This window comes from Pseudoliparis swirei, chromosome 4 (assembly GCF_029220125.1).
Source record: "Pseudoliparis swirei isolate HS2019 ecotype Mariana Trench chromosome 4, NWPU_hadal_v1, whole genome shotgun sequence".
NCBI lineage: Eukaryota > Metazoa > Chordata > Actinopteri > Perciformes > Liparidae > Pseudoliparis > Pseudoliparis swirei.
In genome coordinates, this window is record NC_079391.1 from 18,478,945 (window position 1) to 18,506,472 (window position 27,528).

At 41.9% G+C, this 27,528-nt stretch overlaps 3 protein-coding genes across 5 annotated transcripts; 1 reads left to right on the forward strand and 2 right to left on the reverse strand.

Annotated features, from left to right (window-relative positions):
* Window positions 1–8: 8 nt before the first annotated feature.
* On the reverse strand, window positions 9–16,189 carry pir (pirin). Of its 2 annotated transcripts, XM_056412762.1 has the most exons (12): window positions 16,006–16,189; window positions 14,539–14,650; window positions 14,349–14,441; window positions 10,765–10,845; window positions 8,744–8,950; window positions 8,058–8,142; window positions 6,997–7,041; window positions 5,268–5,350; window positions 4,381–4,447; window positions 3,551–4,235; window positions 3,338–3,457; window positions 9–94 (listed from the first exon to the last, which is right to left on the reverse strand). In XM_056412762.1, the coding sequence occupies exons 2-10, from the start codon at window positions 14,629–14,631 to the stop codon at window positions 4,117–4,119; spliced, it is 873 nt and encodes a 290-aa protein (XP_056268737.1). In that variant the 5' UTR covers window positions 14,632–14,650; window positions 16,006–16,189; the 3' UTR covers window positions 9–94; window positions 3,338–3,457; window positions 3,551–4,116. The 2 variants fall into 2 exon arrangements, with proteins under 2 accessions (XP_056268737.1, XP_056268738.1); XM_056412763.1 differs by lacking the exon at window positions 14,539–14,650.
* LOC130192651 (uncharacterized) lies at window positions 15,563–27,489 on the forward strand. Of its 2 annotated transcripts, XM_056412759.1 has the most exons (12): window positions 15,563–15,634; window positions 17,433–17,481; window positions 17,634–17,789; window positions 17,893–18,006; window positions 18,103–18,162; window positions 22,547–22,715; window positions 22,919–23,031; window positions 23,932–24,028; window positions 24,530–24,911; window positions 25,177–25,302; window positions 25,422–25,558; window positions 26,957–27,489. In XM_056412759.1, exons 6-12 carry the CDS (start codon window positions 22,599–22,601, stop codon window positions 27,173–27,175), a joined length of 1,191 nt encoding a protein of 396 aa, XP_056268734.1. In that variant the 5' UTR covers window positions 15,563–15,634; window positions 17,433–17,481; window positions 17,634–17,789; window positions 17,893–18,006; window positions 18,103–18,162; window positions 22,547–22,598; the 3' UTR covers window positions 27,176–27,489. The 2 variants fall into 2 exon arrangements, with proteins under 2 accessions (XP_056268734.1, XP_056268735.1); XM_056412760.1 differs by lacking the exon at window positions 15,563–15,634 and having other exon boundaries at window positions 17,415–17,481.
* zgc:113276 (uncharacterized protein LOC553748 homolog) lies at window positions 16,526–21,318 on the reverse strand. Its single transcript, XM_056412764.1, has 10 exons — window positions 21,227–21,318; window positions 20,583–20,799; window positions 19,673–19,857; window positions 19,346–19,561; window positions 18,556–18,889; window positions 18,198–18,331; window positions 17,857–18,096; window positions 17,605–17,766; window positions 17,295–17,384; window positions 16,526–17,182 (listed from the first exon to the last, which is right to left on the reverse strand). Exons 2-10 carry the CDS (start codon window positions 20,797–20,799, stop codon window positions 17,012–17,014), a joined length of 1,749 nt encoding a protein of 582 aa, XP_056268739.1. The 5' UTR covers window positions 21,227–21,318; the 3' UTR covers window positions 16,526–17,011.
* Window positions 27,490–27,528: the final 39 nt, after the last annotated feature.

Sequence of the window (27,528 nt, forward strand, 5' to 3'; positions counted from 1 at the left end):
TCAGCAGTAGGAACTTCCCTCCTTTTTTCCTTCTGGCAGAAAGCACGTATAGAGCCGGCTGCCTCTGAGTCTGTTTCCCAGACCAGCTGAGTCCCTGAGACCACACACACACACACACACACACACACACTCAGTTCTCAGTTCAACACAAACTCTTGATCTTCCAGCTGCACAGAAAAGAGTGTGCGTGTATGTGTGTCTAAGCCAGACGTAACCTGTCACAGAAACCCAGACGGCCACGAGCCAAATGGAGAAAGTTAAAGAGGCTTTAAAACATGCACCTCTTACTGCAGATGCTTTGATGCAGGACCGGAGGTGTCAAGTTAAATAATGTGGCTACTAGGAGTCAGAAGCTGAAAATCACCTCAGAAAAAGTCAAAAGTCCCATGAGGATCTGCACAGTTTCTTGTGACAGAACGGATTAAAGGCATGTGAGATACTCCCCCTGGAGAATCGTAACAAATTCCTTTTGTGTTTCTTTTTTATGTTCCCACCTCCTGAAAAAAAGGCTTCTGACTTTCAGTTCTTACAGTATCTATCTGTATGTTAAATTTCCTTTCTGTCAGTCCATAGTTCTCCAGATCCACTGTGGCTTGTTTGTTTTAAAGGGCCCTGAGGTGCAAAAAGCAGCCACACAGTTCTTTACTCTAAGATGTGGGCTAATCCAGAGGAAGCTGAGAAGCTGGTATGTGCGTCTTGGTGTCTGCCCTTATGTCTCTCCCACTGCTGCCGGTCAGGCTGCCACAAAGCCCGCCTCTTTATGTTCTTGTGTGTGTTTGTGTCTCCTTTTTAATGTCAGTTTGTCAAGTGATAAAAATCCCCTGCCTGTTTAATCCCCGATCAGTGTCTCTTCCTCCGGTGTTGCCAAAGTAGCACACAGCCAAAGAGCAGTAACATATGTTTTAAATGTGATCCAGACTTCCGTAACGTGTGAGGGGAAGTCAGATGCCAGCACCAGCCCTGTCTCACAAACACCCCACCCACTCAACCATCCAACGCCTTTTGGCTCGGGATGTGATCTGTCTGGAACAAACATGATGGAGGGGATGAGAGAATATAAAAAATGTGTATGCAAATGAGGAACAGCTGCTTGGGAGTCTTTTCTTTCAGCTGCAAAACAATTTTTCTAATAAATAATACGATTTCTGGGGGGATTTTGGCTATTGAGGAAAACGGATGTGTTTTTGCAGTAAGGTACATTTAGTTAATAATGTGGAACATAAACGAGGTCATCAAAAAAACAATCATATGGTAAACCTGTAGGCAATATCCGGGTCTGATAACTTAAGAAAAAGCGGAAGTGCCTTAAACCTGCATTCATTCTAATGGACAGCAGGGGCGACTCCTCGGGCGACAAAAAGGAAGTACGATCGTATAGACCAGTGACTTTCAACCACTGAACCATGTGCCGTGTGCCATGAGAGATCGCCAGGTGTGCCATGGGAAAATGTCCAATTTCACTTAATCGGTCCAAAAATATATTATTTAGTTGTCGCAAATAATTTGCCATTGTTGAGCGTCTGAGCCTGTAATCAGGCATGAGAATCCCTCACCTTTCGGCGAAATTCGCCGTTTTGAAACCAAAATAGGTGACTTACGTGAATCGTGTAGATCCGAAGAGTTTTTGTTTTGGGGTAGGGGGGGGGTGTCAATTGGCCGGCCGGCGTTTATGAGATTGGAGTGGGACGCGGAGAAAGTGTGGAGTGGTGCTCTTCGCAATAAAACATCTTTGATGGGACTTGTCGCGTCTCGGCCAATCAGCGTCAAGATGTCTTCAGCGTTTGGTGGTTTAGGTTAGCTTGAATGTTAGCCGCTACTTCTGCTGCTGTCACGCTGCACGGTGGAGCGATACTAACAAAGTACCCGTACGTTAAGAGCGATGTGATTTAGCATATTTTTAGTCTCAATACTTCATTAAAAGAGCGATCAGAGCGCACGCGCTGCTCCGTGTCAAGTTGTTTGCACAGCGCAGCGCTCACAGCGAGTGCCGTTAAGTGGCGGAATTTTCAGCTTTAAAAATAAAAATAAAAAAAGATGCCAGAAGTGAAATGTTTAAGTTCAGTCTGTAAAGTTCTGTAACTCTACAGCTGCTCTTCCTGATGAACTCTGTATCCTCTGGTCAGAGACTAACGGCCTCATAGTGTATAATCATTGATCAATGCTATGATGGCTCCATGTAGTTTCATTAATATCTTGCTGTATTAATACTAATATTACTGCTATTTGTTAAGTGTTGAAAAAGTTGGTAAAAAGTGAACCATACAGATATTTTATTTATTAGTATTATAGATAAATATACCACGTATTTATGGTATACTGTTTTTATAGTATTGTATCATGATATTTATGGCAGGTATGGTATAGAAGATCGTGACAACCAGGTAGAGGCAGAACAGACTCGAGGAACAGAGTCATATGGCTCCAGCAGAGCACAAGACTTGAAGACTTGTTCACGCCAACAACAACAAAAAGGAAGTTGGTTCATGAATGACCATATTATACACAATATTACTATTATTATAGTATTATAGGGCCCGATCACTGACTTGGTGTCAGAATGGAGGACCTATAGATTATCATACAACGTCCAACATCGATGTTCGTGGAAGTCACCCCCCCCCCCCCCCCGCACGCCTATCCTCCTCACCTTTTTCACCCCTGACCCGTTTTCATGCCTGTGTAATAGTGGCTGGCCTAATAATTAAATATTTTTCTGTGCCAGTAGGTGGTGGTAGGTAGCGCGGTAATTATTTGAACATTTAAGATAGTAGAATTAAAAAATGATGCACTGGAGACGCTGTGATGAAGAACGGCAATAGAGAAATATTTAAAAAAGAAAGAGGCAGATTCTGAACTGGGCCCAGATGAAAATCCCAGTACGAGTGGTGAAAACACGGCTGCACCGATTCGTTATGCTTAGTGTGGGGAAGAGCTAGCAAACAGTGCCATGGTCCCAAAGCTGAAACGTCATCTCGAGACAAAACGTATTATGCTTCAATGTGACATGTTGTAATTGTTTTGGTGTTGTTGTGCCACGGGATCTTTTTATTTAAAAAATGTACCGGAGCTCAAACAAGGTTGAAAAATACTGGTATAGACGTAAACATTGTAAACAAGAGTTAATGGTGTGAATGGCTAGTTCCAAGACTTTGTCAGTACAGCATGGTGTTCATTTAGTAAATGGTGGTCAGTTTAGGGTCAAATAGGCCATAAAGAAGGGTATTCTTTAGGCCGGGGCTACCTTGTGATTGACAGGTTGCTACCAGCGTGGGTTCCCACCGGGTTCTCCGGCTTTCTCCAAAGAGATGCAGCTCAGGTTAATTGTAGACTAAATTACCTGTTGCTGTGAATGGTTGTCTGTCTGTGTGTATGTGCCCTGCAGTCAACTGGCAACCTCTCCAGGGTCAACCCCGCCTTCGCCCAAGGTCATTGGGATCGGCTCCAGCGCCCCGTGCCACTAAATAGGAGAAGCGGTTTGGATGAAGACATGGAAGACGTCACGTTGACTACGTCCACTTTCTTTATACAGTCGATGGTAAAACATTCATACTTATCATGAAAAGTGCAGTGTGTTGGATTTGGGGACATCTAGCAGCAAAGTTGTGGATTGCAACCGATTGAAACTTCTCCCGTGTGCAAAGCCAGTTGGAAGAACTACAGTGGCTGACAAGAAAACACAAATGGTGCGAGCCTGTGTTTGGTTTGTCCTCTCTGAGCTACTGTAGAAACCATGAAGTGGATCCGCTATGTAAGCAGATATAAACAGCATTTTACGGTTACGAAAACGCAACAATTCTTATTAATAAGTAGGTTTTCTTTAATGCTTAATCACCTGACATATGGTATTCCATTTGTATCAAAAGATCCCCTTTAATGCTACGAACTGGCCCTTTAATAGTTTGTAAAATTATCCTCATAACAACAACATGTGTAAGAGTTTCAAAGCAGCTGTGCTACGTTTTCATACAACTGTGCAAACAACGAGGCATGAAGCAGTTGGTCATGTAACAAGTTAAAGTAAAGGATAAACAAAGACACATATCACTTTAAATATTCTTCGATAGCAGCCAACAAGTGTGGCTGACATTTTTTAACAGGGACGAGAGTTCAATGTGTTCAGAACGAGTCTCTGATCTTGGACCTCCAGTTAATGGCTCTTTCAAAGCCATTTCTGCCAGTCTGGTAGTCACTGATCGCCTGTCTGATCTCCTCCTCTGTGGTCATTACAAACGGACCTGAAGGACACACACATACACACACACACAGACACAGATACACACCCACACAGGAAAGTATTACATTGCAAGGACTGATTAAGTTCTGTTTGTAACAAAAGCCTTTCTTTTGTGCGGTGACTTGTTGCCAACACACATGACGTACCATGTTGTACCACAGGCTCTTTGATTGGTTCCCCAGCGATCAGCACAAAATGGGAAACTTCAGAGCCCTGAGGATGAAATAAGAATCAGTGATGTCATCTTAGTCTGTGATTAGTCATCTTAAAATCAGTGATCTGGACCCACAAATTGCTCCAAAAGCAAATCTGGAGAATTAAAATATATTACAGAAAGGTTACTAGGATATTTCCCCTTATTGGGGCCTCTAAAACGTAGATATTAAAGAATCTGAGAAAAAAAAGGGATTTTTTTTAATGAGGTTGGGAACCATTGTGGTGCTGGTGCATCAAAACCAGCTAAATAAAAGTTGAATGAATCCGATTCATTCAGAAACAACAAAGAAAACCAACAGTGGTCTGAATATGAAGATGTAGGTGAGCAAATGAAATACTGGTAATTTTCAAACCAGATCCGGTTCCCCAACTCCTTGACATTGAGAAGTACACGCCTAAAAAACAAAGACCCCCCCTTTAAAAGAGCAACCATGGACGTTTCTGAAAGGTGGCATGAAATCAAAGCTTGTGAAAAGGATCGAGGGAATACCCGATAAGGTAGAAGCATATTTAAAATCTTGGAACAGACAAAAAAACAACAGAAGAACATCATCAGTTTAATAACGTAGTGACGACTTCAAATGGAGGCCGATCGCCAAAGGCTGAGCAGAGATGAACTGCTTCAGGAAAAAAAGAACCAGGAAGACCAAAAATGACGTGGCACATTCATGTGAAGGGACCCAGCGGGGGGAAGCTCGGCATGGGGGATGAAGAGTGAGTCATCAAATCCTTCATGAACAACAGTGTGAAACATTTTTAAAGGAGAAGAAAAAGATTTGCTCCACTAGTTTCAAAACAGAAAACTTAAGTTTCTCACCTTGTTTTCTACTTTGACGGAGTCTCCGTCTCCCAACACCACGGTGTGATGAGGCTCCACCTTCTGCAGCTGCTCATCTGGGCCTTGAAAACCAGAAATGTTCAGTTTTGACCTCTACGCAACACTGGAGCTCCTCATTTAAAAACATCTCTGCCTGTTTTCAGTTTCCAGGGAAGTCTGATACCACTCATCTGAACCACGTACATGTGTCTCATGCTTTTTATACAATCCGCTGATGTCTATAAAACACATGACACTGCACAATTTTTAACTGTGAATTTAAGTGACATTTCGAGATGGAAGAGTTCTTCATGTTGGGGCACGAACCCACACAATGAATAGACATCCTATTTAAGAGGATCAATGAGGTTAGTTGTTGAGCCCTTTTGGATGTATTTCTACAAACAAATGGCAAATACTTCTGTGACTCAGTGGAAGAGCAGTCGCCTTTCAATCGGAGCATCGGCGGTTCGATACCTGGCTCTGCTAGTCCATGTCGATACTCAGCCCCAAGTTGCTCCTGTAGCTGTGCCTACAGTGTATAAATATTGTTTTGCCCGTAGACAGGTGGCACCGTGGTGTGTGGATCGGTAAATGATGTCATGTTGGGTTAAAGTGGTTGGTGGACTAGAAAACGCCATACAAGTACAGACCACTTACTTCTGGGAGAAGCAGCGCCTCACTTAGGGAAACAAAACATTGACACAGTCGGATCTAAGTCTTGATGGTCAATAAAAAAGGAATTGGAAGTGCAACCAGTTCATTGGAATTGCTATTTCACTGAAAACTAGCTTCCTTGCTGCTTCGCCCCTGTAAATTCAAAAGAACTACAGACACCTGCATGTTTCAGACATTATGACCCGTTTCATTTGCACGCTGTGACGCACACACACCGTACTGACACTAGACGCTAAGAAAGCCAGACACTTCCACTTGTGGTCAACGCATTCATCACAGCCAGCTGGTCCTGATTTGGCCGGATTACATTTCGAGTTGGAGATTTCAGATTAAAAAACACCTTTAATCTTTCCAGCCACTCTCGAGCCATCAAAACATCTGCCGGCTATCATGACCAGTCTGAGAGAGCTCCTGCAGTGCACCGATGGACAACAATACTCAAATGTTATGAAGGAAAAACATTTTTTTTTTAAAGTGGATGTCTGACTGAAAACAGATTTCAACAAATCAAGAAAACCTCTAAAAATGAGTTTGTTGTCAAAGGTTTTTTTTCTCATGCAAGGGGAATTCCCTGGTGACACGATATCGTTCATCAAGTAATGTAAAAACAAAAACAGCATTAGTGATTCAAAGGGACGTCATATTAACGCTTGTGTAAGGTGGTTGATCTGAAGCCAAACTCTGGAAAAAGTTAGCGTGCTACTGTGCATAAAAGACAACCATCTCAGTGAAAGTTCAACTCAGGCGGAAGTGGAGTGGACTGCAGTGTGAACCCATCAGGCTTTAGCCTGGAACACATGGTTCTCTTGGGTGGGCGTAGAAGGGAAGTTGCTATTGGACTGAGATCACACACATATTTGTAACAAAGATATGGCAGCATGAGGAGCAGGGAGGAAAGTGAAGGAGTCGTCAAACAGACTGAAAAGAGCACACATACCCAACTATAAGGTAATAAGGGGAAATAAACCATAATCTCTTTATGCTGCAAAGCTTAAATAAACTGAGTGTACACTAGGACTTTTGGGGCGAACATTAATCAGACAAAACTCACCGACATGAATGGATCCTGACAGCGTGTAGATGAAGGCAGTCCATCCTGTCAAACACAATCACATTATTCATATTAACCTAGAGGTTTTTGGTTCGCAGAATTAATGTATTTTCCAAAACGTCAAACTATGTTACATTAAAAACACCCCTGAAATGTTACCATCAGAAGAGATGAGATAATATTTAGCCCTGCTTATATTTGTTGCATCTGCATCTGCACGGCCACGAGAGTCTGATATAATGTCTCTGCAGAGCGTTCACAGCCACAGACGCATGAACACGTCCCTGTGCGTTTCTGTTCATGAGCGCTGATAACATTGTGTTCACATTTGTAAAGTGCAAACCGAATGTGATCCTCGAGTTTTCTGACCAAGATCGTTCTGAATGAAACCTCTAAAAGGCTATTATGTGTGCTATTAGCAGTGGAGAAATTCTGAGAGCCCTTTTTCATAATTACTGTGCGTGGTCGCTGTGGATGTTTGAGAAGTTTTACCCCTGAGTGTGAAGAAATATAGCAAGCATGCCTCTTTTGAACCATTCATTTAATGTGTGCGATTTCTATTTGATTAAAAAGTTTTACAGTTCCACATTATGTTGTCACTCATTGTTCAGTGTCCTGCCACAAGAGAAGTATATTCAATAAGGTGTGTGGTAAACAGGGTTGTTTCATGGCGAGGATACTTCTCATCAGTAACAGGAAATAAACCAAAAAGAGCTGGCTGACAACCATGACATGCTGGTGTGTAAGCGTCCTTTCAGGGCATTTAAAGGCATTTTTGTTATCAAATTAACCCCCTACACACACACACACACACACACACAGACACTGCCGTTTAATTCAATTCAGTTTATTTTGACCAGCCCAAAATCACAAATTACTTATTTGCCTCAGAGGGCTTTATAATCTCTCATGTCGTATGTGTATCCTTTCAGAAAAAAAACTTTCACGGGGGTGAAAAGGGAAAAAACCTTCACGAGAGCAACAGAGGAGGATCTCTCTCCCGGAGGGACAGAAGCAATAGATGTCATGTGACCAGAATGAATGATGTGTTAATCCCCTACCTGAGGGCACCGGCTGCACGTGCAGGGAATCCGTCTGCAGTCTGAAGTCAAGGTACAAGGTCGGTGTCCTTGTGTAGACCTTAGACTGTAGGGGGGGACAGTCAGAATATGACTTTCTTTAACACACACACTTTAAATACCTTGTATTAAATAGAAAACACACTCGAGAACCTCTCAGTCAGTTTCAAATACACACAAAAAAAGTTTATTTGTAAAAGAATAAAAACAATAACTAAAGTAAGACTTTTAAAGGAGGAAGAGGCTACTCGTGTTCAATGACCTATGTTAAACAAGAGGTTTTATAGCTTGAGAAGTGACGCACACACACACAATTAAAATCACAGTTTTTTCCAATTTACTCTCACGCTCAGCCTCTGTTCAGGCCTCACCTCCGCCTCCACATGAACAACGAACAGTCACAAGTGTAATAATACAAGTTTACACGTACACACACACACACACACAAACGCATGTGCATTTATGTTTGTCCTTTTCTCCGTGTTGCCTCGAGCATCCACCAAATGCACATTCACTATGAGATTAATGGCAGGAAAGTAAAGTAAACATGATATTCATTTTCAAAGCTCTCTTCTCTGGCTGGATGGAATGATGCTGCAGTGACTTCATAACCCTGTGGGTGAATTATGAACACACACACACACACACACACGCACAAACACACACACCTTTGCTCCCAAAGCTTCTCCAGATATCACGCCGACTGTAACTCCTCCCTGGCTGGGTTTGGGGATCTCTGAGGCTTTAAGCTCCTGGTACGCTGGTTCCACCATCTTGTCTCGACTGGGCAGGTTCACCCACAGCTGTAAGCCCACCACCGGCTCCTCTGACACGGGCATCTCAGCATGGACCACCCCCTGACCTGCAGTCATCCACTGGTGGACAAGGAGACATATTTAAAATATACCAAAGACACAATCACATATGTCACACACACACACACACACATACTTCCCACCACCAGAGGTAGGAAGGGATTAATTAGCCGTGCATGTGGCGAGGCAATGACGGTCAGTTGACTGGTCCACCCCTCTAAAAACGTAACCACCTTAACCTTTAACAAACTTTCCTGCAGTAGTAAACACAATATGCTATATTATGTAAAAACACCAGTTTGGACTTCAACGTGATTTTTAGTCAAATATAGATAAATTCATTGAATGATAATATCATGAATATATTCTGAAACGTGTGAGCTGGTGTCAGGTAATGATATGAAACAAACTAGATGAAAAGAAGTTTAGAAAAGAAGTTAGTTCAAAAGCTTCTTCTCCAGCTGGAAATCTGCTCTCAGAGCTGACGCTTTCATGCAGCTGACCTCTGAGTCATCATCTGTGCCCATTCATCATGTGGTTTGGTCTATTTCGTTGTGTTGTGCTGATTATTTATTTACTGGAAAATAAAACATGGAGATAAAAACCAGAGAACAAAGGCACCCCAGATCTGCGCGGCGTTTGAAGTGAAATTAATCAGTGATTCAAGCTAAATCCCATACATGTTGTGATAAAACAGTTACGCAGTCCAACTTGGAAATAAGCTGCCATACATGTCAGAAAAAAAAGTTACATTGTGTGTGAAAATAGGTAGATTTTCCTACATTTAAACTATGATACAGCTTGTAATATAATTATGCTCATATGGTTCACTATATATAATTAACAGTTGTCATATATCTAAGTAGGACTTATTTCCTTTTTAAAATGGACATATACTGTACACCGATGTCGAATTGTTTCAAACTTGTACATTTTCTCTGTTGGTTTTCCATCTTCACCGCTTCCATTACGGCTTTAATCTGAGACAGCGTTTGAGCCAAAGCACGGGCGGGCAGCTGTTTCAGCATCTGCAGCTCTAACATGACGTCCTCCCCCAGCCTACGGATGGTGCACATTGTGGCTTACAGCAAATTCAGCTGAACTGACTGAACCTATGTCGCAGATTGAAGCCGAGTCAGCAGCCTGTCTGTGTAACTTTACTACTTTAAAACAACACAGGGCATGGTATCCAATTAGAGGCAGTGCACAATAGGCTTAAATTGCATGTTTCATTCATGTCAATAACAAGTGGACTGACTGCTTCTAGTTTACTATAAGGAGTATTAGACCGACAGGGATCAGTGTTAGATAACACGTAGCCTATCTAAGATCGGAAAAAGACAGAAAGTTTACATTTTATTGATATATTTAGCTATTTTATGAGTGGCAAAGTTCAAAGGATTTGACATTTTGCGAAATACGCTTATTTGCTTTCTTGCTGAGAGTTACATTGATCAATCTCTCATGTCTGTAGGGTAAATATGAAGCTACAGTCAGCAGCTGGTTAGCATAGCTTAGCACAAAGAGCTATCTCCTTGTCCAGGCACAGTCAACTTCCAGGAGTCTTGTCTGGACTGTGACGTCCTGCGAATAAGAAAATTCTTCTGACCATAAAACAGAATATTGTCCTTTTTACACTTCAGTTTTTGTGCGAGTTAAACAAACAAGATATGAGAAATTGACAGATGCTGGTAGAAGTTCATCAGGCTAGCTGTTCCCCCTGTTTCCATTCTTTGTGCTAAACTAAGCTAACAGTCTGTAGCTTCATATTTGCTGTTCGCCGAACTCTCTGCGGGAAAGCATCAATCCAAAAATGACAAACATGGTTTCAGAAAAGATAAGCAATATAAAATGAAGTGAAGCAGTATGCCTACTTGCAGATCTCCAGCTTTCAGTTGTCCTGAATGTCCACAGAAGTCTTCGTGGGCCGTGATCCCCTCTAAAACATAGGTTACCTGTTTGAGGAAAGACACACATTATGTAGAGCCTCATGCAGATGACTTAGAAATTATTTTAAAACAAATTTCACGAATTGGGGCTTTTTTTCAACTTCATCTGGTTTAAGACTCATTTTGCCCACTTCTTTGACATCAAGTGCATTCAGTGAAATAACGTTCCAGGTTTGATTAACTCAGACCATGAGCCATTAAACGAGTGCTGCTTCGACACTAAAAGCATGTGTGCGCTCGTTTCCGCGCTCGAGTGGTCAGACTGGACAGGAAGAGAAGTGCTGAGTGATGGGTCACGGGGTCAAAGGTGAACATCTGTGTAAGGGAGGAAAGTTTGGGCCCCTGCAGTGAGCTGCCTGTGATCTGTCTCCACAGCTGTGTGATTTCAAAAGTTATGCGAGTGTGAGCAAACACACCTGCTGAAAGGCATGCTGGGAGTGTAGCCTAGTCTGTCCACCCACAGTGAGATTTAAGTTGCATCTGCCAACTCAAATACACTGGGTGGAACGTCAATCTGAGGACAATCTCTGTTTTTTAAAGTTTGACCTTAAAGACACATCCTGATCAAATCATCAATGTGTTACTGCAGAGTTACATAAAGTATTTAAAAAATAAGACAAGCATGAGGTGAATGCAATATACAACACTGAGAAACAAAGTGACATTTATTCATGAAGCCTTTGTAAAAACCTGCCAATCACTCAGTGCAACACCTTAGTCGGACAAGATAGCATAGTCCGACTAAAGCAAGATTCGAATTATACCATCATGTAACCGCACTGAATAAGTGGTTCGGCCTGAATAAAAGTAAATTATATTTTCCATTCCTTGAATAATGAATTAAATCAGATATTCTCCCACTTTATACACGCAGGGCAGAGACCAGGAGAGTGCAGGCAAAAGTAAAAGGCTGTCCATTTCTAAACATGCAATGAAAAAGACACATTGTAAAAGTAGTCCATAGAACACTGACTGCACCTATATTGTGACTATTTACTTTGCAGACACATGCTCAAATGTAATTTGCCTAAAAGCAGCAATAGTTAATGTGGCCATCAGAGCAGGAGAAGATTGAGAAACCAAGAGCGACATTATTGTTCATTTGGAGTTTCTGGCCACGTGATGAATGCCGCCGCTAAGTGTTCACTACGGTCCCACGTTCTCTAACGGTCGGTCTGCTGTTTGGTGCTGGCTTCGTGTACAGGTCATGCGTGAGAGTGTTCTGGATGAAAGCAGCTGTCAGTGAATGAAGTGGATGAATGAAAACAGTGTAGTGGAGGGCGAGAGAGCCGCGAGGTGCTACAACTCTCGGCAGAGCTGCGGGGAAACGGACGGTTTGTCACTACATGCAGCACATGTTGATAAGTGATATTTTAAAGTCAATGTGATCCAAATAATTCTGTTACAACCAGAGTATAAATATCATAGATATCGAAAGGTTTTAAAAATATTGATCTTCACTAAAGACAATAGCTGCAACTGTATTTGTAAATCATTCAGTTTTTTAATTGAGCAATGCGTCTGCCAAAGTGCAAATGGTGGTTTAAGTTTGTTAAGTTATTTCAATCGTCAAGCATGACATCAGGTACACCTCGTCAATTAAATAATCTATAAATCATTTCCCCCACTATTCTAAATTAAATAAAGATTTCAAATAAATGACCAAATGCAGGAAAAGAAGGGGGTGGGGGAATTAAAATGGAGAGGCAGCTGTAGATTCTGAGCTGTACCAAATGAGTAGGTTTTAAATGTGTTTGTGTCAACACAGAAGCCAGGTCTACTCTGTTCGAGTTAGCATAGACTGGAGTCAAATACTGCATTAAACCAATTTAAATGAGAGCTCATATGTTAATGAGTATAGGCGAGAGGCTACTGTAGTCTTGGGATCACAGTTTTAGGTGACGCGTGTGCATGTGACCTCTCAGTGTCACAAAAACTGGGACAGTGGACGTGTCCGTAACTTTGATACAGAATACATTCATTTCAAATGCCAACAATATTTTTTTAAGAGACACATCAGAAGACTTCTTTCAAAATAGGGGACCTTTTTGTGAGTTTTAATGATAGGATTTTAACCCAGAGCTTTCTGGCCTCAACTTGAGCTCATGCAAACTAAACTAAACCAGCACATATTTTATCTCTGGTTTCTGTGGGATTTTAAAAATACTATGAACCTAAATCAACAAGTGGTACCGTCGTTGTGTGGATAATGTCCCGATGTCGCCTCCTGCTGGTCACAGGAGGCATTTCACCCCTCAGGGAAAGCTGTTGGTCCTGTGCTTCAGTTGTTAGGATCTTTTAATTATTTGCCAGCTCAGCACCTTTATATTGTATTGAGGGCTTAGTGGGGAATTATTTTGTCTAGGAAAGTTCTGCAATAGTTAGATTCTTCTTTGTGGCGAGTAATATCTTGTCCTTAGTTTTTAAAGAATGAGGTCATAAACATTCAGATGTTGAGGCTTTGTACTGGGATATTGAAAAACTACAGTTTTAATCACTCATGTGTTGAGATTTAAATTAAAAATTTTACAAATAATATTATGAAAAGTGAGTTATTGATAAATGCAGATTCTTGATATTAAGTTCCATCAAATAGCCCCAAACCCAAATATATCCAGCTTATATCATCACATAAGTCATAGAAGAACAGCAAATATTCACAATTCAAATAAAGGTGGTATTTTGCAGAAAGTGTTAATAATGATGATTAGAGATGCACCGATCAGGTTTTTGGTGCCGATCACTGAAATCAGTATCTGCCGATCACCGATAATACCGATCACCGATCACCGATCACTGAAATCAGTATCTGCCGATCCGATAATACCGATCACGGTGTCGATTGAAGCATTCTATTTATTGTGTAGCATTATTGCCTAGGACTATGAGGAAATACATATATCAAGCAACTCAAACATTAAAGAAATTACCGATTTCTTTAAACATTTAGGACTTTTACTTTGAAAAATGTCCTAATTGATACATTAAAATAGTTTGATTGCTTTTGTAGGGGATTTCAGATATGTATGGAACACATCTGCATTATTCATCCCCTCGTGGACCTCTCACTCTGCGGCCCTCGCCGGGCGCATTGTCTCCGCTGCGGTGCGCGGCGATTGAAACGTCTGATAGTTCTCGCAGATGTTACGTCATCTGATCGGCCGTTTTGATCGGCCGTTTTGAGAACGCCGATCAAAACCGATAATGGGAATATCGGCCGATATGGATCGGCGCCGATCAGATCGGTGCATCCCTAATGATGATGTTTTGCAACCTCAGAGACCACGGCTGAAATTGTTCAGTGAGGAGAATAAAAGCATTGAGACCTGGAGAGTTTGATACAAAGACAAAAGACCTTAAGTTTCTCACATTCACTCTTAAACTGGTACTTTATCAGGTCAGCTCCCAAGGCTCCACAACTTTCTCCATCTTATCCAAGGATTTGCTGCTCCAGGTTGGAACGCCTAACATGTAATATAATTATTAATTTTAAACATAAATATTCTTACTGTCTCAAATCCTCTGTGAGGATGGTCTGGAAAACCTGCCGGCTTGCTCACTGTGAACTCATCCAACATCAGGAACGGATCGAGGTTTCTCAGCTAGAAATAAAATATGAATGGTCTTGCGTTAATTACAATGATATAGTCGTGTTGAGTTTTTTGCAAAAAGATTTGATTAGCTCGGTGAGATGCCGACCTCCTTTCTACCGATGCTCCTGCGGACACGAGCGCCGTTTCCCTCCGACTGTTCCACGCTGAGAACTATCCTTTCTACCTTCCTCACATTCATTACGCTGGTACAGAAGTCACTGCAGAAACATAAAATATGCCATATCATAATCATTAACGGCGGTGACAATAAGGCATTCATAAGCATGATGAAAAGGGATTGTTTTGAGGTAACAAATCCATGATTTCTTGAGCCCACTCGTTTTGAGATTAAAAAGCAAAACATCTGGTCTTTAAAATATTCAACATTAGAGTAAATAGTACCATTTGATTTTGACATTTTTTACAGGCTATATCAGAATTATTGGAGTAACTAATAACTATGGGTCATAAATAGTCATGTTAAATACAATTAGTTGGCGATGTATTACCGTTAGTCTTTTAATATGCTTTACACGACACAGACAATGTACACCTCTCATCCTCCTCCTCACTGACACTGATAAAGTGCAACCAGTATACAAGCATGCAGTGGGTGAAGGGCAGGGAAGCATTCAGCCTCTCGCTCTCGCTCTCTCTCTCTCTCTCTCTCTCTCTCTCTCTCTCTCGCTCATTTCTTTAACATCTCAAATGTTATACGTGTGTGTTCTCAAAGCAAAATGATATATTAAAGGCATTTCACCTTTTAAATTGTTGTCACGGATTCTTTCTAAAAGTCTTTCTTGTAAAAAAAAAGAAGGAAAAAAAATCGAAATGGTCCAAAACTTGACGGAGGGGGAAGAAAACTGTTATGGGAAAAATCCCAAATAAAATAGTGCCAAAATGACATATAATCTGAAATAGTCTGCGATCACAAGGGTTTCCGGTTTCGAAGACACACTTCCTGTCAAATTGGAAGCTCACAGTAACAAGCGGGTCAGCCGGGCAGCTGGTCGTCAGCTGATCTCTGAGCGGCTTCCGCAAACAAGTCTCACAACTCCCGCTGCATTCATTTCCATCATCACCTCTGTCCCGGATGAGCCCCGCTCGGTGCGCATGCGTCCTTATACTTCCTCAAACATGCAGGGTGTCTAATTAATAGCTATTCATTATAGGCCCGTGTTACTTCATGTCAAACTAAACAGGTATGGACAGGCGAAGCAAGCTCATATTACAAACACATTTGTACTGGGCACAGACACGGGAACAATTTAGAAGCGAATTATAACATAAATGTTGGGTCGTAACGTGGTAACAGCGGGGCCACTACATTTGAGATGTGTTTTAATGCTTACGTCACGTCAATTTTACAAATCTGTATTTGCTTTCCCGATTATTCAGACAACCCACGCGAATTAGCACCAATACTAGCGTAGTGTTTATCACATTATTGAACGCCTGTGGTTGGCAGGCTGCTGCTGGGCCCTCTCCCCGTGCTTACCGACACTGTCAATCAACTCCTACCTGGCACGAATCACTTCCGTTTTCAACATCGTCCACGGAACAAGCCACTTACCTCAAAGTACGAGTCACGACGCGGCTCTGTTCTCCAGCGTTTATGTCGAGCTAGGAATCACCCGTGGGTTGTTGTTGTTGTTGTTGTTGTTGTTGTTGTTGTTGTTGTTGTTGTGGCTGCAGCCCAGTTCACCTGCTCAGGTAGGATGCGATGAGGGCTTGTTGATTCAAGTTTGGGACGCGCACTTGAGCCGTGGGGGTTGACGCATGCGCAGTGTTACCGGAGCTCGAAGGTTGGAGGGGTTACAGCAGAAGGCGCTCGAAACAATGTCTGGTGTCTCCACAGGGTGTCTTAGGCCTTACATCACTTTTTGGTTTCGCGAGTGAAGAGCATATTTTACTGCGAACGTGTTGCACCCCTAGGATATGCCATTTGGCATTTAGTCTTTTAACTATAATTGGCTACAAAGCTGAAGTCAGGAGGCGTGGTTAAATACATGTTCACAGTGTGAGGTGAGATGCAAGTAGCTCAGATATTTTAACTCATATGACACACAAAAGCAGAGACAAGGACTCCAAGGTTAATGACAATTGTGTTTGTATTAAATATAATTAGAAATACCCAACCACTTTGCATGTATGAAGTACAATAACTGATAATCAGGGGGTTGAGGGACAGTAGTACTGAGCTGGGGAAATTTCAATCAATGCAAAATGACAATGAAATACGACCACACACAAAGTGCCAGGTACCAACACAGCAGACTGTGTACTGGGCGCCGGCTTTAACAAGCCTCTGACCCATACCTTTTGGAACAAGTGCTGTCCTTAAACAGAGGTAGATGGGAAATAAAAAACATTTTACTTACAATAAGAAATAATCCACCTCAAAACTAACTGACATACACGTTGAAACTAGGCAAAACAGTCATCACTGCAAGAAAAGAAGATTACAAAATGACCAATGAGTGAGTAATGCAGTAACTTTCACATAGACAAATAAAAGAAACAAAAGCAGCTCAAATCTACTCACATCATAAGACACGGAGCATAGATGACTAATAACATTAAAGCCATAATAGGCCTTGCATCTGTTGAATATATTCTTCGGTTTTAGATTTCACCCCACTCAGTTCAGAAGCCTCTGAATTGTCCTGTTGCCAACGGCGCATGATGTCTTTGGCGATTCGCATGCTGGCAGCCTGTCCACCGGCCAGGTTGACTGCATGAGGTCCAACCTGTGTGTGTGTTTGTGTGAGGGGGACATAAACAACACATAGTCTGTGAAACAATTGTACAAAATGTTGTTGAGACCTATTTTTGCGCACTAAAACACCTCAGAAGACCTGCCTGAAGAGCCGTATACTGCCCCATCAGGTAGAAGGGGCACCCCTCTGCCCACTGTAAGCTCTCCGATATGCACGGCCAGCCATCTATCACCTTCATGGAGGGAGAACCATGTGCATCTATTACTGTCGCCTTCTTCAGGTGACATCATGAAAGGTGAATCCGTTGCTCTTATCTCTGCATCCCTCAGGTAATTAAAAACATTTTAAAAAAAGAACAAAACACAACTTTGTTCCCCTGTCCTAACTTATTAACATACAGTACGTTAACAATCTATATTATACAAGACATGTTGTGGGTTAGTCCGACCCACCTGAACCTGGAATTCCTTCATCACCCCAGAGAGCAAGGGGTCCTGTTTGACATCAAGTTGGCAGCCGGTGGCGAGCCAGATCATATCTCCAGTCCAGTGGTGCCCAGTGCTGAGTGAGATGCTCCAGGCCTGACTCCTGTAGCACCAGCTGGCTTCACTCACCTGGACAGTCGGATGGGATTCAGGTAACAACCTTCCATTTACCACTTTCAACTTCACACCCTGTGGAGACGCCCGCTCATGCCCCGCTACCTGACAGTACGTCTTCACGTCCACCCGTCCATTCAGGATGAACGGCTGCAGGTGGACGTAGGCCTCCGGGGTAACGGCCCCTCCTTTCCTCGCCTGGCGGATCATAGCCAGCCGTTTGTGGAGGCTCCGCTCATTGTAGAACTGCCTCAGGTAGGCTTGGCCATCCATCTTGATGCCGTGCTCCACGTGGGAGTAACGGCCCACCAGGCTCTCCACGTCGCCCACGTCAAACTGCTTTAACTGCAGAAGAAACAACGAGGACGGATGAGCTCGTGCTGGAGGCCGACAGCTACATCTACAGTTATGGTGGGTCTGCATGCAGCTTCACACTGTCACTAGACCTGGAGGTGCTTCCTCATGACCCATGTCACATGGCTGGCACCTTGCTGCAGGGCAATCGAGACGATATGAGCGCTGGTCAGACCTCCACCAACTACCATTACTCTCTGCCCTGCCTCACACACTACAGACACGTCTATACACACAAACAGCACTCGTAAAGGAACGTGTTGCGTCAACAACAGGGGATCAAATCAAAAACCTCAAGCAGGTTAAAGCAAAGTTGTATTGATTATTCGGCAAAACAGAACACGAGTAAATGGGCATTGAGTTTTAAAAACATGCCTGGATATTGTTTCCCTGCAGAGTTTTTCTGTATCATTGTGATGTCACATAATGCTCAGAGGAAAGCGGACTTACCTTGAGTGGGAAAAGTCTCTTTATATTTTTGCCGAGCGGTTGGCAGCTGGTGCATGAGGTGCACTGTGTGTTGCAAGCGCTCCTCTGGGTAGCTCTCTGCAATGCTCTTCACCCATGAAGGGATGTTCGCCATCTGGGCACGGGTCGGGCCTGTCGCCATAACGACCTGGCGGGCTTTTAGGATGATGCCCTCTTGAAGGTGGACTTGAAAATACCTCACCCTCTTCCTTTCGGTCGCTCTCCTGGCTTCACAGTCCGCCCCGTCCTCCACCACGGGGGTGATGTGCTCCACTGTTCCCTTCAGCAGCACTTTGTCCAAGTGGTATCTCTCCACCTGCGGGTTCACATTCACCAGCTCAGCAAATAGAAATGCTCACATCCCGGTGCACATGCTGCTTAATGGAAAACATGTTCATGTAATTTTTTTCATCAACTGTAAGTGAAGACACAAATATTTAATAAACAAGTCAAAGATACAGTATATCATTTATTTTCTTTTTAAAGGTGCAATAAGTGATTAAGAGCATTACTATAGTAGCAAACCCCTCAGCACTGTTAGCACCATTAGCTGTTGCCTCCAGCTCAACCATCGACGTGTCAAGAGTTGTTGAAAGGCAATAGAATTGCTCCCAATCTCATATGAAGCACCTTTAAAGTAGCACGCGTCATTTAGGAGGTAACGCGACGCCAGGAGTATTGTATAATGCAATCTTGTGATTATATGTAGCTATCTGTTCTTTCTTCGATTTCAGATTTCAGAACACACCCACAAATATATATTGTGTCTAACCTGATCTTTAAAGAAATCCACACTTAGATTGGTTCCTGGCAGACTGAAGGATACACTCTTCTTAAGTGTTGTGGTGATGTTGAGGCGTTTCCTCTCTTTCTTGCCGAGCCTCATGTCATTGAAAAATGCGTTTTCGTCCAGAATGTAAACCTGGTCTGGAAGACTGTGAAGCTCTGCAGAGCGATCCGACTTTAAAACAAACTCCTGCAGGGCTTTCTGACAAAGAAAACACACACATACACACACGCACACACACACACACACATGCTTCTTTACATCCGGACTGTAAAAGCATTTTCCTGGCTTCTACTTCAGAAAGGGTTTTACCTTGTTGAGAGGGTCTGTGTGCACCAGTATGTGTGAGCGCAGATGAGGGATGTTCAGAGCTGTGAACTGGCTCTCCCACACAGTGGCCCACTCTCCATAAGAATCCACGACTCGGAGACTCATCGGGGGCAAGTCGACCCGCTCTGGTATCGTTGACTTGTCTAGGCGCTCCTTCAGCGTCAGGCCTGCAGTTAATCACATAGAGCAAAACACATTGAGCTGGGAGTCCGTCTGATTGTGGCGCGTCACATTTATATCAAAATGAAGAAGTGGGAACAGTGACAAAGGATCAGTCCTTTATTGTGTACCTTATCTGGAATGTCACCTAGTTCAACAATATTTTACATTGAATGACTGAAGTCTGATTATCAAACTGATAGAAAACTCAAGTCAAAAGTAAGAAGCTGATACAAAAATATATTCAGATTTACTCAATGAAAAAGAAGCAATGACTTACTACGTAAAGATATAACTTACTAACTGGTAATACAAGAGTTATCGATTTCGGTCATTCTGTGGCAACTTGTGATTATGTTTATCATCGATTAATGTGCCTATTATTTTCTCAATGAGTTGATTTATGAATTCTTTTTTTACAGAACATAGGTACAAATATCCTTCAGAATCTTCCAGAGCCCAAATTAACATCTTCAAAATATCTTATTATGTCCAACCAACAGTCAAAACCACCAAATGAAGAGTTTAGTTTTGCAAAAGATTAAAATATTCTCACAATTTAGAAACGGGATCGTGGCAGTGTTTGACTTAAACAATTAATCGCTCATCAAAATAATTGATCATCAATTAATTGACCAATAGTTTCAGCTGTGCAATAATGACCAAGTTAAAACTGTCAACTTCTGTAAAAATCTAATATATGATTTGGTGAGTGAAACCCGGCTCACGGTACCAGCTCCTGCTCTCCTCTTCCTGCCACCGCAGTGTTTGTGGTTGGATGTTTCTGGGTTTGTCTGAGGCCCCGGAGGGTCCGAGGAGGAAGAGGAGGAGAAGAGGGGTAAGTCAGGTCCGGGGTCTGAGTGTGGATCAGGGTCAGGGTTGGATAGCAAGCTGGCGAGGGTCAAGGCATGAGGGCCACCCCCTATTATCAACACATCGAGTATCCCCATCTGAAACACACGCAGACACAATACAGACAGGGCAGTGTTGTGTGGTGAGGAACAAGCGCGGGACGGTTACTTGTACCTTCAAAGCCCGTCAGTTCCTTAAAATGTCACATGTGGGTCATTCTGAGGCTATGGCGGTTTCTAGGTCAGAGGAACTTTTTCGAGTGTTTAGTTCAGCATTCATGAAATAAACACTCTATGAATTATTCCTAAAAAATAAGAAACACCTCGTAACAGAGCTGTGTCTGATTGGTTGAAATAGTGTGTTAATGAACGTGCCTCAAACTTTACCAACCAACTGTGTCAAACCAAGTGAAATGCAGTGCAGAGGTCAACGGTACTCGACACCTTCAGCTGCTACAATAATGAAACTTTTCTCAGCCCACGCAGCATATCGTGTATACAGTTTCTGTTCAGTGCATCACAATACCTGCTTGAGTTTGGATCGTCACTGCGTGCCGGCTTCTGAGACGGTGGAAATGTGCAGCACCGGGCGATGGCAGACCTCAAGGTTTTGCGACAGAGGCGCGAGCTTCCCATGAAACTCAATCCACCTCAGAGCCTACAGATTTAGCTGGACTGGAAATAGCTTCAGTGTGTGTGCGTGTGCGTGTGTGTGTGTGTTTAAATAGCAGCACAACTCATCCCAGTATTAAAACAGTACTTTACTTTAAAACATATTAATTAGCATTTTTCCCACCCTTCCCTACCGCTGAAACATTACCCAATGTGTTGATTTTGAATGTTTGTGATGAACTGTTTGAGGGGTTTCTTTTTATGTTGAGAACATTAAGCTAAATGAACGTAAAAAGGCCCTTTGGATCCGCTGGAAAATGTATTGTCACCGAGCTGAAAACATGGCTATTTCTCTTCATGTTTCCTGCAGAACATGATGCATTGATATAGATTAAACTAGCCAACAGCAAAGAAAGGAGTTGAAAACAACTTCAGTCCTAAAATGCAACATACACATTAATGCTTGAAAGGTATGATATATAATAGTAAAACACAGGCAGGGAAAAGTTGACCTCATAATGATTCTTGACAGTCTAACTAAATTGTGTTGATAATATTTACACACTTGTACTGAAGTAAGGTTTGGAATGTAGGACCTTTTCTTTTGGGGTATTTTCAGAGTGTAGACAGAGAATATGTGCACTTGAAAACAGATCACCGTCATTTATTAAAATCAGTGTTAGTAAAAAGGGTCAAATATGAAGGCTATGTAAGCATGTGTTGTTTACTATATTCACCTTTTAATACAATGCCTCACATCATGTGACGCCAAAAAGTTACAAACTGGCTATTACATTTTGTGAAGAACCGTTAATGATTGCTTCCTTTCTATTAGGACAGTTCATTGTTGACCCTCACATCGTATACATCCACTATAGTTACTGTCACAGAGGAAGTCATGCCACCCACTAGTTCCTATGTCTGATGTGAGATAAACCATAATTTCCTGTTTCCTGTAATAGCTGTATTGCTAAAAATCAAGAAGTGAACATCCAGTATTTTATTTGACATGCAGTACCGTATAGAACGAGAGTCAGATATCATCACTTGGCTTCTGACTTTTCTCTGAGACATTTGCTCGTGCATGATCTCATGGTGGAAAAGGTACAGAAACAGATGAACTCTCACCTCAAGTTCTGTTTGCTACAAAAAAAATCAATAACAAATCATACATTGAATCTCCGATTTCATTTAGGATGCACTAATCTTCGTTCATTTCCTCTTCTGACATCAGTTCCACATCCATCACTGTCAGTGGCCCTTCAGTCCTACTTCCCCCTCTGTTCATGCAAAGCAGAAGCACAGACGCACCGGGGACATTTAAATACCAGCGCGTTCCCTGGCGTCGGCTTCAGTCTTTGGCTTTACCAGCGGCGGACACCGGCAGCACCATGGATCTGGAGGTGGGTGACAGAATCTTTACCACAGAGCACCGCTATATATATATATTTATATTTATATATATATATATATATATATATATATATATATATATGTATGTATATATACATACATATACTGTATATATATGGGATGCTTTTTAGAAGATTTGATTGTGTATATTGTGTTGATGAGGTATGTTTGTCTATCTGTCCATAAACGTCAGGACTCTGTGGTTAAGGGAGGCGTGCTGATCGTCCACCACGTCCACGATGGAAAGCACCAGTACAAAGTGGATAATGTGAAGTACAAAAGGGTTTGCGACAAAGCGTTTGTCAGGTAAAAGTGCTTTCGATTAGATCGAGTAAGAACATTTTTAAATGAAAAATATACCACACAGGATAAGAACAAAAGCATAAAGGGCTTTAAAGAAATGTGATTTGAAAAAAAGAAAATATTTTTTTACGTAATTTTTTTATCAAAAACAAGATGCAAGAAAATATAAAATATATCCTTTGGCATAGGTGAGTGAATAGAAATGTCAGGACTTAAAGCTCCAACAGGAAGACGGGTTTAATGTATTATGAATACTTTATAATAGGGTTCAAAGTATTGGTTTTGAAAGGATAAGTAGATCGGAAGTAATAAGTTTATTAATAGATTGTTTGGTAACTATTTTGAGAATCAAGAACTTCATCAGCATTGTGTCCTTATTCAGTTTTAAACACGAGTATGTGACATCACTTGTTTTTAGCCTTCAAAAACAATGACAAGAGCACACAAAAAACGGAAATACAGACTTATTAAATGTGAAATAACTTAAACTTACAACTTTAGGAGAAAACTATGTTCATGCTGGACCCCATCACTCAAATTAAGACGCTGATTGCGGAAATAAAATAACTTCTTTCTGACTAAGAGATTATCAGGTCTGCAGTTTTTAATTGTAATGAATGGATTTGAATCCAGATGCTCTGTCGATCTCTTCTAGAAGGTGATATGGTTAAAACTATGCAGACTGGGTTGCCATAAGGCATGACAACTAACTATACTGTATATAGATGGTGTAATAATAATTCAGCAGCCATAGCTTTATTTTTCAAGCTAAAAACGAACGACTACAACAAACACAGTAGCCCAATGGATGGAGTTTCCCATTAATTGCTTCTAACACAGTTTGTTAACATTAAAACGCCTTAATAAAGTATATGCCTTATATGTTTTCATTTATTTTTCCAGGAGAGGAGACAAACTGATGCAGATAAACGGCATGGACCTGCAGGATCTCACGCCTGAGGAGTTGGCACAGTCGTTAGCGACAGATAATCCGATGCTGGTGAGTTCATAGGCTGACACAGTCTTGCACATTGACACTAGTTTATTATTCTGAATCTGTTGTCACTCATTATTTTAGTGGAATAATCCACCGTGCCAAACTCTTACGTTGTTACAAAATATAAATATTCATATTGTTGTACTAAATATACATGTGTTTGTCATAATTCACATATAAAATTACTGAATGTTAAGTCTTTTCACAATGGTGATTGTACCTGTTTTTATCGTGTTGTGATTGGGATATATGAAGCCATGAAATTGAATGTAAACGTTAGTGACGTGACACTATATATGTGATCGACTTTACTTGGCATTTCAGTGTTCAGAGGATGAACACACACATTGACAATTTGACAGTACCTTTGTTTTTAGGTGTTTTATGGTGGAGTTGTCACACACCAAACAACAGACACAAAGTTTGAGATAGAAATAAACAAGAAATAAATACTCAGTCTGACCATACGTCCACTTCCTCTCTCCCCCTCCCTCCGGTCTTTAGACGGTTCACAAGGCCAGCATGACGAAGGAGCACACTGAGCAGGTCTTCCCAGCTGAGGACACCTTACATCCCTTCTCCAAGGAATCCACAGTACTCAGTTTCAGCATGAAGATGAGGAGGGCGGAGGACCTGCAGCAGAATGAAGTGGGGCAGGAGGCGGAGAGAGAGGAGGACGGGGCTAAAGAGGAGGATGTTTGCCAACCTGAAAACAAGGAGAATGGGGAGTGGGGGGATCTGCTCATCATATCCATGAAGAAGACCCGCATCTCCGTGGTGAACGGGAGGGGCTGCGACATCAGGAGCCCCTGTCAGGGCTGTAATGGGACAGGATGTACCTTTAATGATGTTGTCATGGTGTCAGAGTCCAGCGAGGTGATGCTTGGTGAGTTTGTTTTATTCTACGATCTTCTCTTCTATCCGTCTAATTTGTACATTTTTATTACATATACATTTATACAGATAGCCTCACTGACATCAGGATCTCTTTTTCAAAAGCTGGAGGATTAAGTTCCCCTTTATTGTTTTTTGTAAGCTAAATAAACCATTTCATGAAAAGTTGACCTCTTGGGTATACATACATGTCTCAGGCAGGAAACAGTCTAACATCATTCCCCTTGTTTGATTGTTCCGTGTGTCCCTGTGTCCAGTTCCCAGGGGACCTGGAGGTTTGCGTCAGCTAAAGTCGTTGAACGCTGCAATCGAACATTTTCCGTCACAACAATACCTCAGAGGTCTCTGCTCACAGAAGGCTATATATGCTTCACCGAACCCAGGTTTGTTATTCAGAGCACGCGGCACGTATACTGATTCATTTACGGCAATCAGAAATGTTGTTTGGGATTTCAGTTTTCAATTAATTAGTAAATTGCTTGTTTGTTTTTATGTCTTCCAGAGGAGATGACCATCTACTACTACAAGTCAACCAGTTTCGTCACCTTCAAAGGACAGCCAGTGGTCCTGAACTTTAGCAATTCCAACTGCTTCCTCCAGTGCTGCAAGGAAGGGGACAGGGTGTTCCTACAAGTGGAGGTAATAACTGCTACTGCGTGAGTTCATGTACACATAGTTAGATTTAACATGCATCAACCTGACTTTTGCTCTAAAGTGACCCACAGTTTGACACTCTTGGCTTTCCTGAAATGTAAAGCCACCTATTACATGAACTACCATGAAGTTTTGCATTTATGGTAAGGTAACCATGTGTGGTTTTGAGTGAAATGTCTCAGTAAACTATCGGTTTGTATTGACATGTCCACAGGATGCTTTTCTTTAGATGTTTTTACCTGATGGGGAATCAACACAATCATCAAGATTTATCATCGGAGAATCATCAATGTATCGTTAAAATGTGCGTCCTTCCTTCTGATAGATGTAGAGATAATTCACTAGATTTGAAGTTAACATTGCTGCTAGTGTTAAGGAGACCCACCAAGGTCAGTAGGATGCATCCTCATGGCACCATGAATCATGTCATTTTTAATGGAAATTCATCTTTAAGTTGAAATACTTAGGTCTGGACCAAAGTTGTTGATGGACCAACGTTTGGTCTAATGAGCCATGCAGATGGAAAGGCACATACATACTTGGATACATACAACATCACTTGAAAGACTCAATCTCATCGACTAACTGAAGTGAAAAGATCTGTGTTGGCTGAGCGGCAATTACACAGACAGAGCACATGTTACGTCTAGTATCCATTTAGCGGGTCAAAGATCAGCAACACTTGTTAGGATGCAGTTTCTCTCATGAGCCGCTCTGTTGAAAGAGAGCGGCACAAGATAAGGAGGGATAGTTACTGTCAATAACAAAGAAAGAGTCATTTACCCTTATCTTTGCATTCTTTAAGGTCATAAAATGTTGTGAGAACAGTCCTCATCCCATTTAATGGACAGCATGTGTCTCTCTATCAGGCGATATCCATCTGTATTACTAATTAGGTTCGGACAAGTGCATTTGGTGAAGAATTAGGAGCTAAATATCATTTAAAACCCAAAGTGTAGGATTTGGAACTTGATCTGGAATTTCGGCTACTTGTCAGAAATGACTCGCTCGCACCAAAAATATGCACTGGCAAAGTGTTAAGGACACGAATATGTCAGTAAGTACTAAGTGGCAAGTCTACACTCATGCTCTGTGAGGCTGAACATAGGCACGGCGCTGGTTTGAGCTAATAGCTCACATAAGTGAGTGGTAACGCTTGCATCTTAATGTTTACTCACCATCTTGCTGATACGTACACACTTTTACTGAAGTAAGGTTTTGAATGTAGGATATTGATAATATTTGTTAATAAGCACTCAACACAAAGTTTAGCTGAGGCTGATGGGAATGTCATTAGTATTTGGTCACCGCCTTACTGCCAGGATGTGAAAGATCCATCTGTCGTCTTCATGACGGATGTCCACATCTTTGTTGTCGCTGCAGACTTACGAGAAGCAGAGGCTGAAGAAGATCTCCATGAGCGACGAGGGTGCCCTCTCCTTCGTCTTCTACATGAAGGCCGGGGCGACCAAACAGCGGACGTTTGAGTCAGCGCTGCACGGCGGCTGGTTCATCCAAATAGACAACACTAATTTAGTGGCAATGGCAACCCTGGATGGAGGGGGCGGGGACGAATCGTTCCTCTTCATCATTCAGACTTGAGGGAGACTCACCTTCCTCAGACCTCAAGTGTACCATTCATATTCACATGGCGGAAAGAAAAACATGAGAGGAGCTCTTTTGTTTGACCCACCTGGGCCTGTGACACAAAAGCCACATCACCGTGTCAAATTCTGCTAATGCAGAAGTGCGTAGATATGTATCATACAACTATATCTAATTCAAACAGGTTGCATCTGCGTGGAAGCATGAAATCCATTTAGTTGTTTATGGTGACCTTTAAAACTGATGGTTGTTGATGGAATTTGTGTTCAGTAGATTTTATTAAACCATTTTTATATTCAAAATAAATGTGATTTGTTTATTTAACATTTTTGATATACATTAATAAAGAC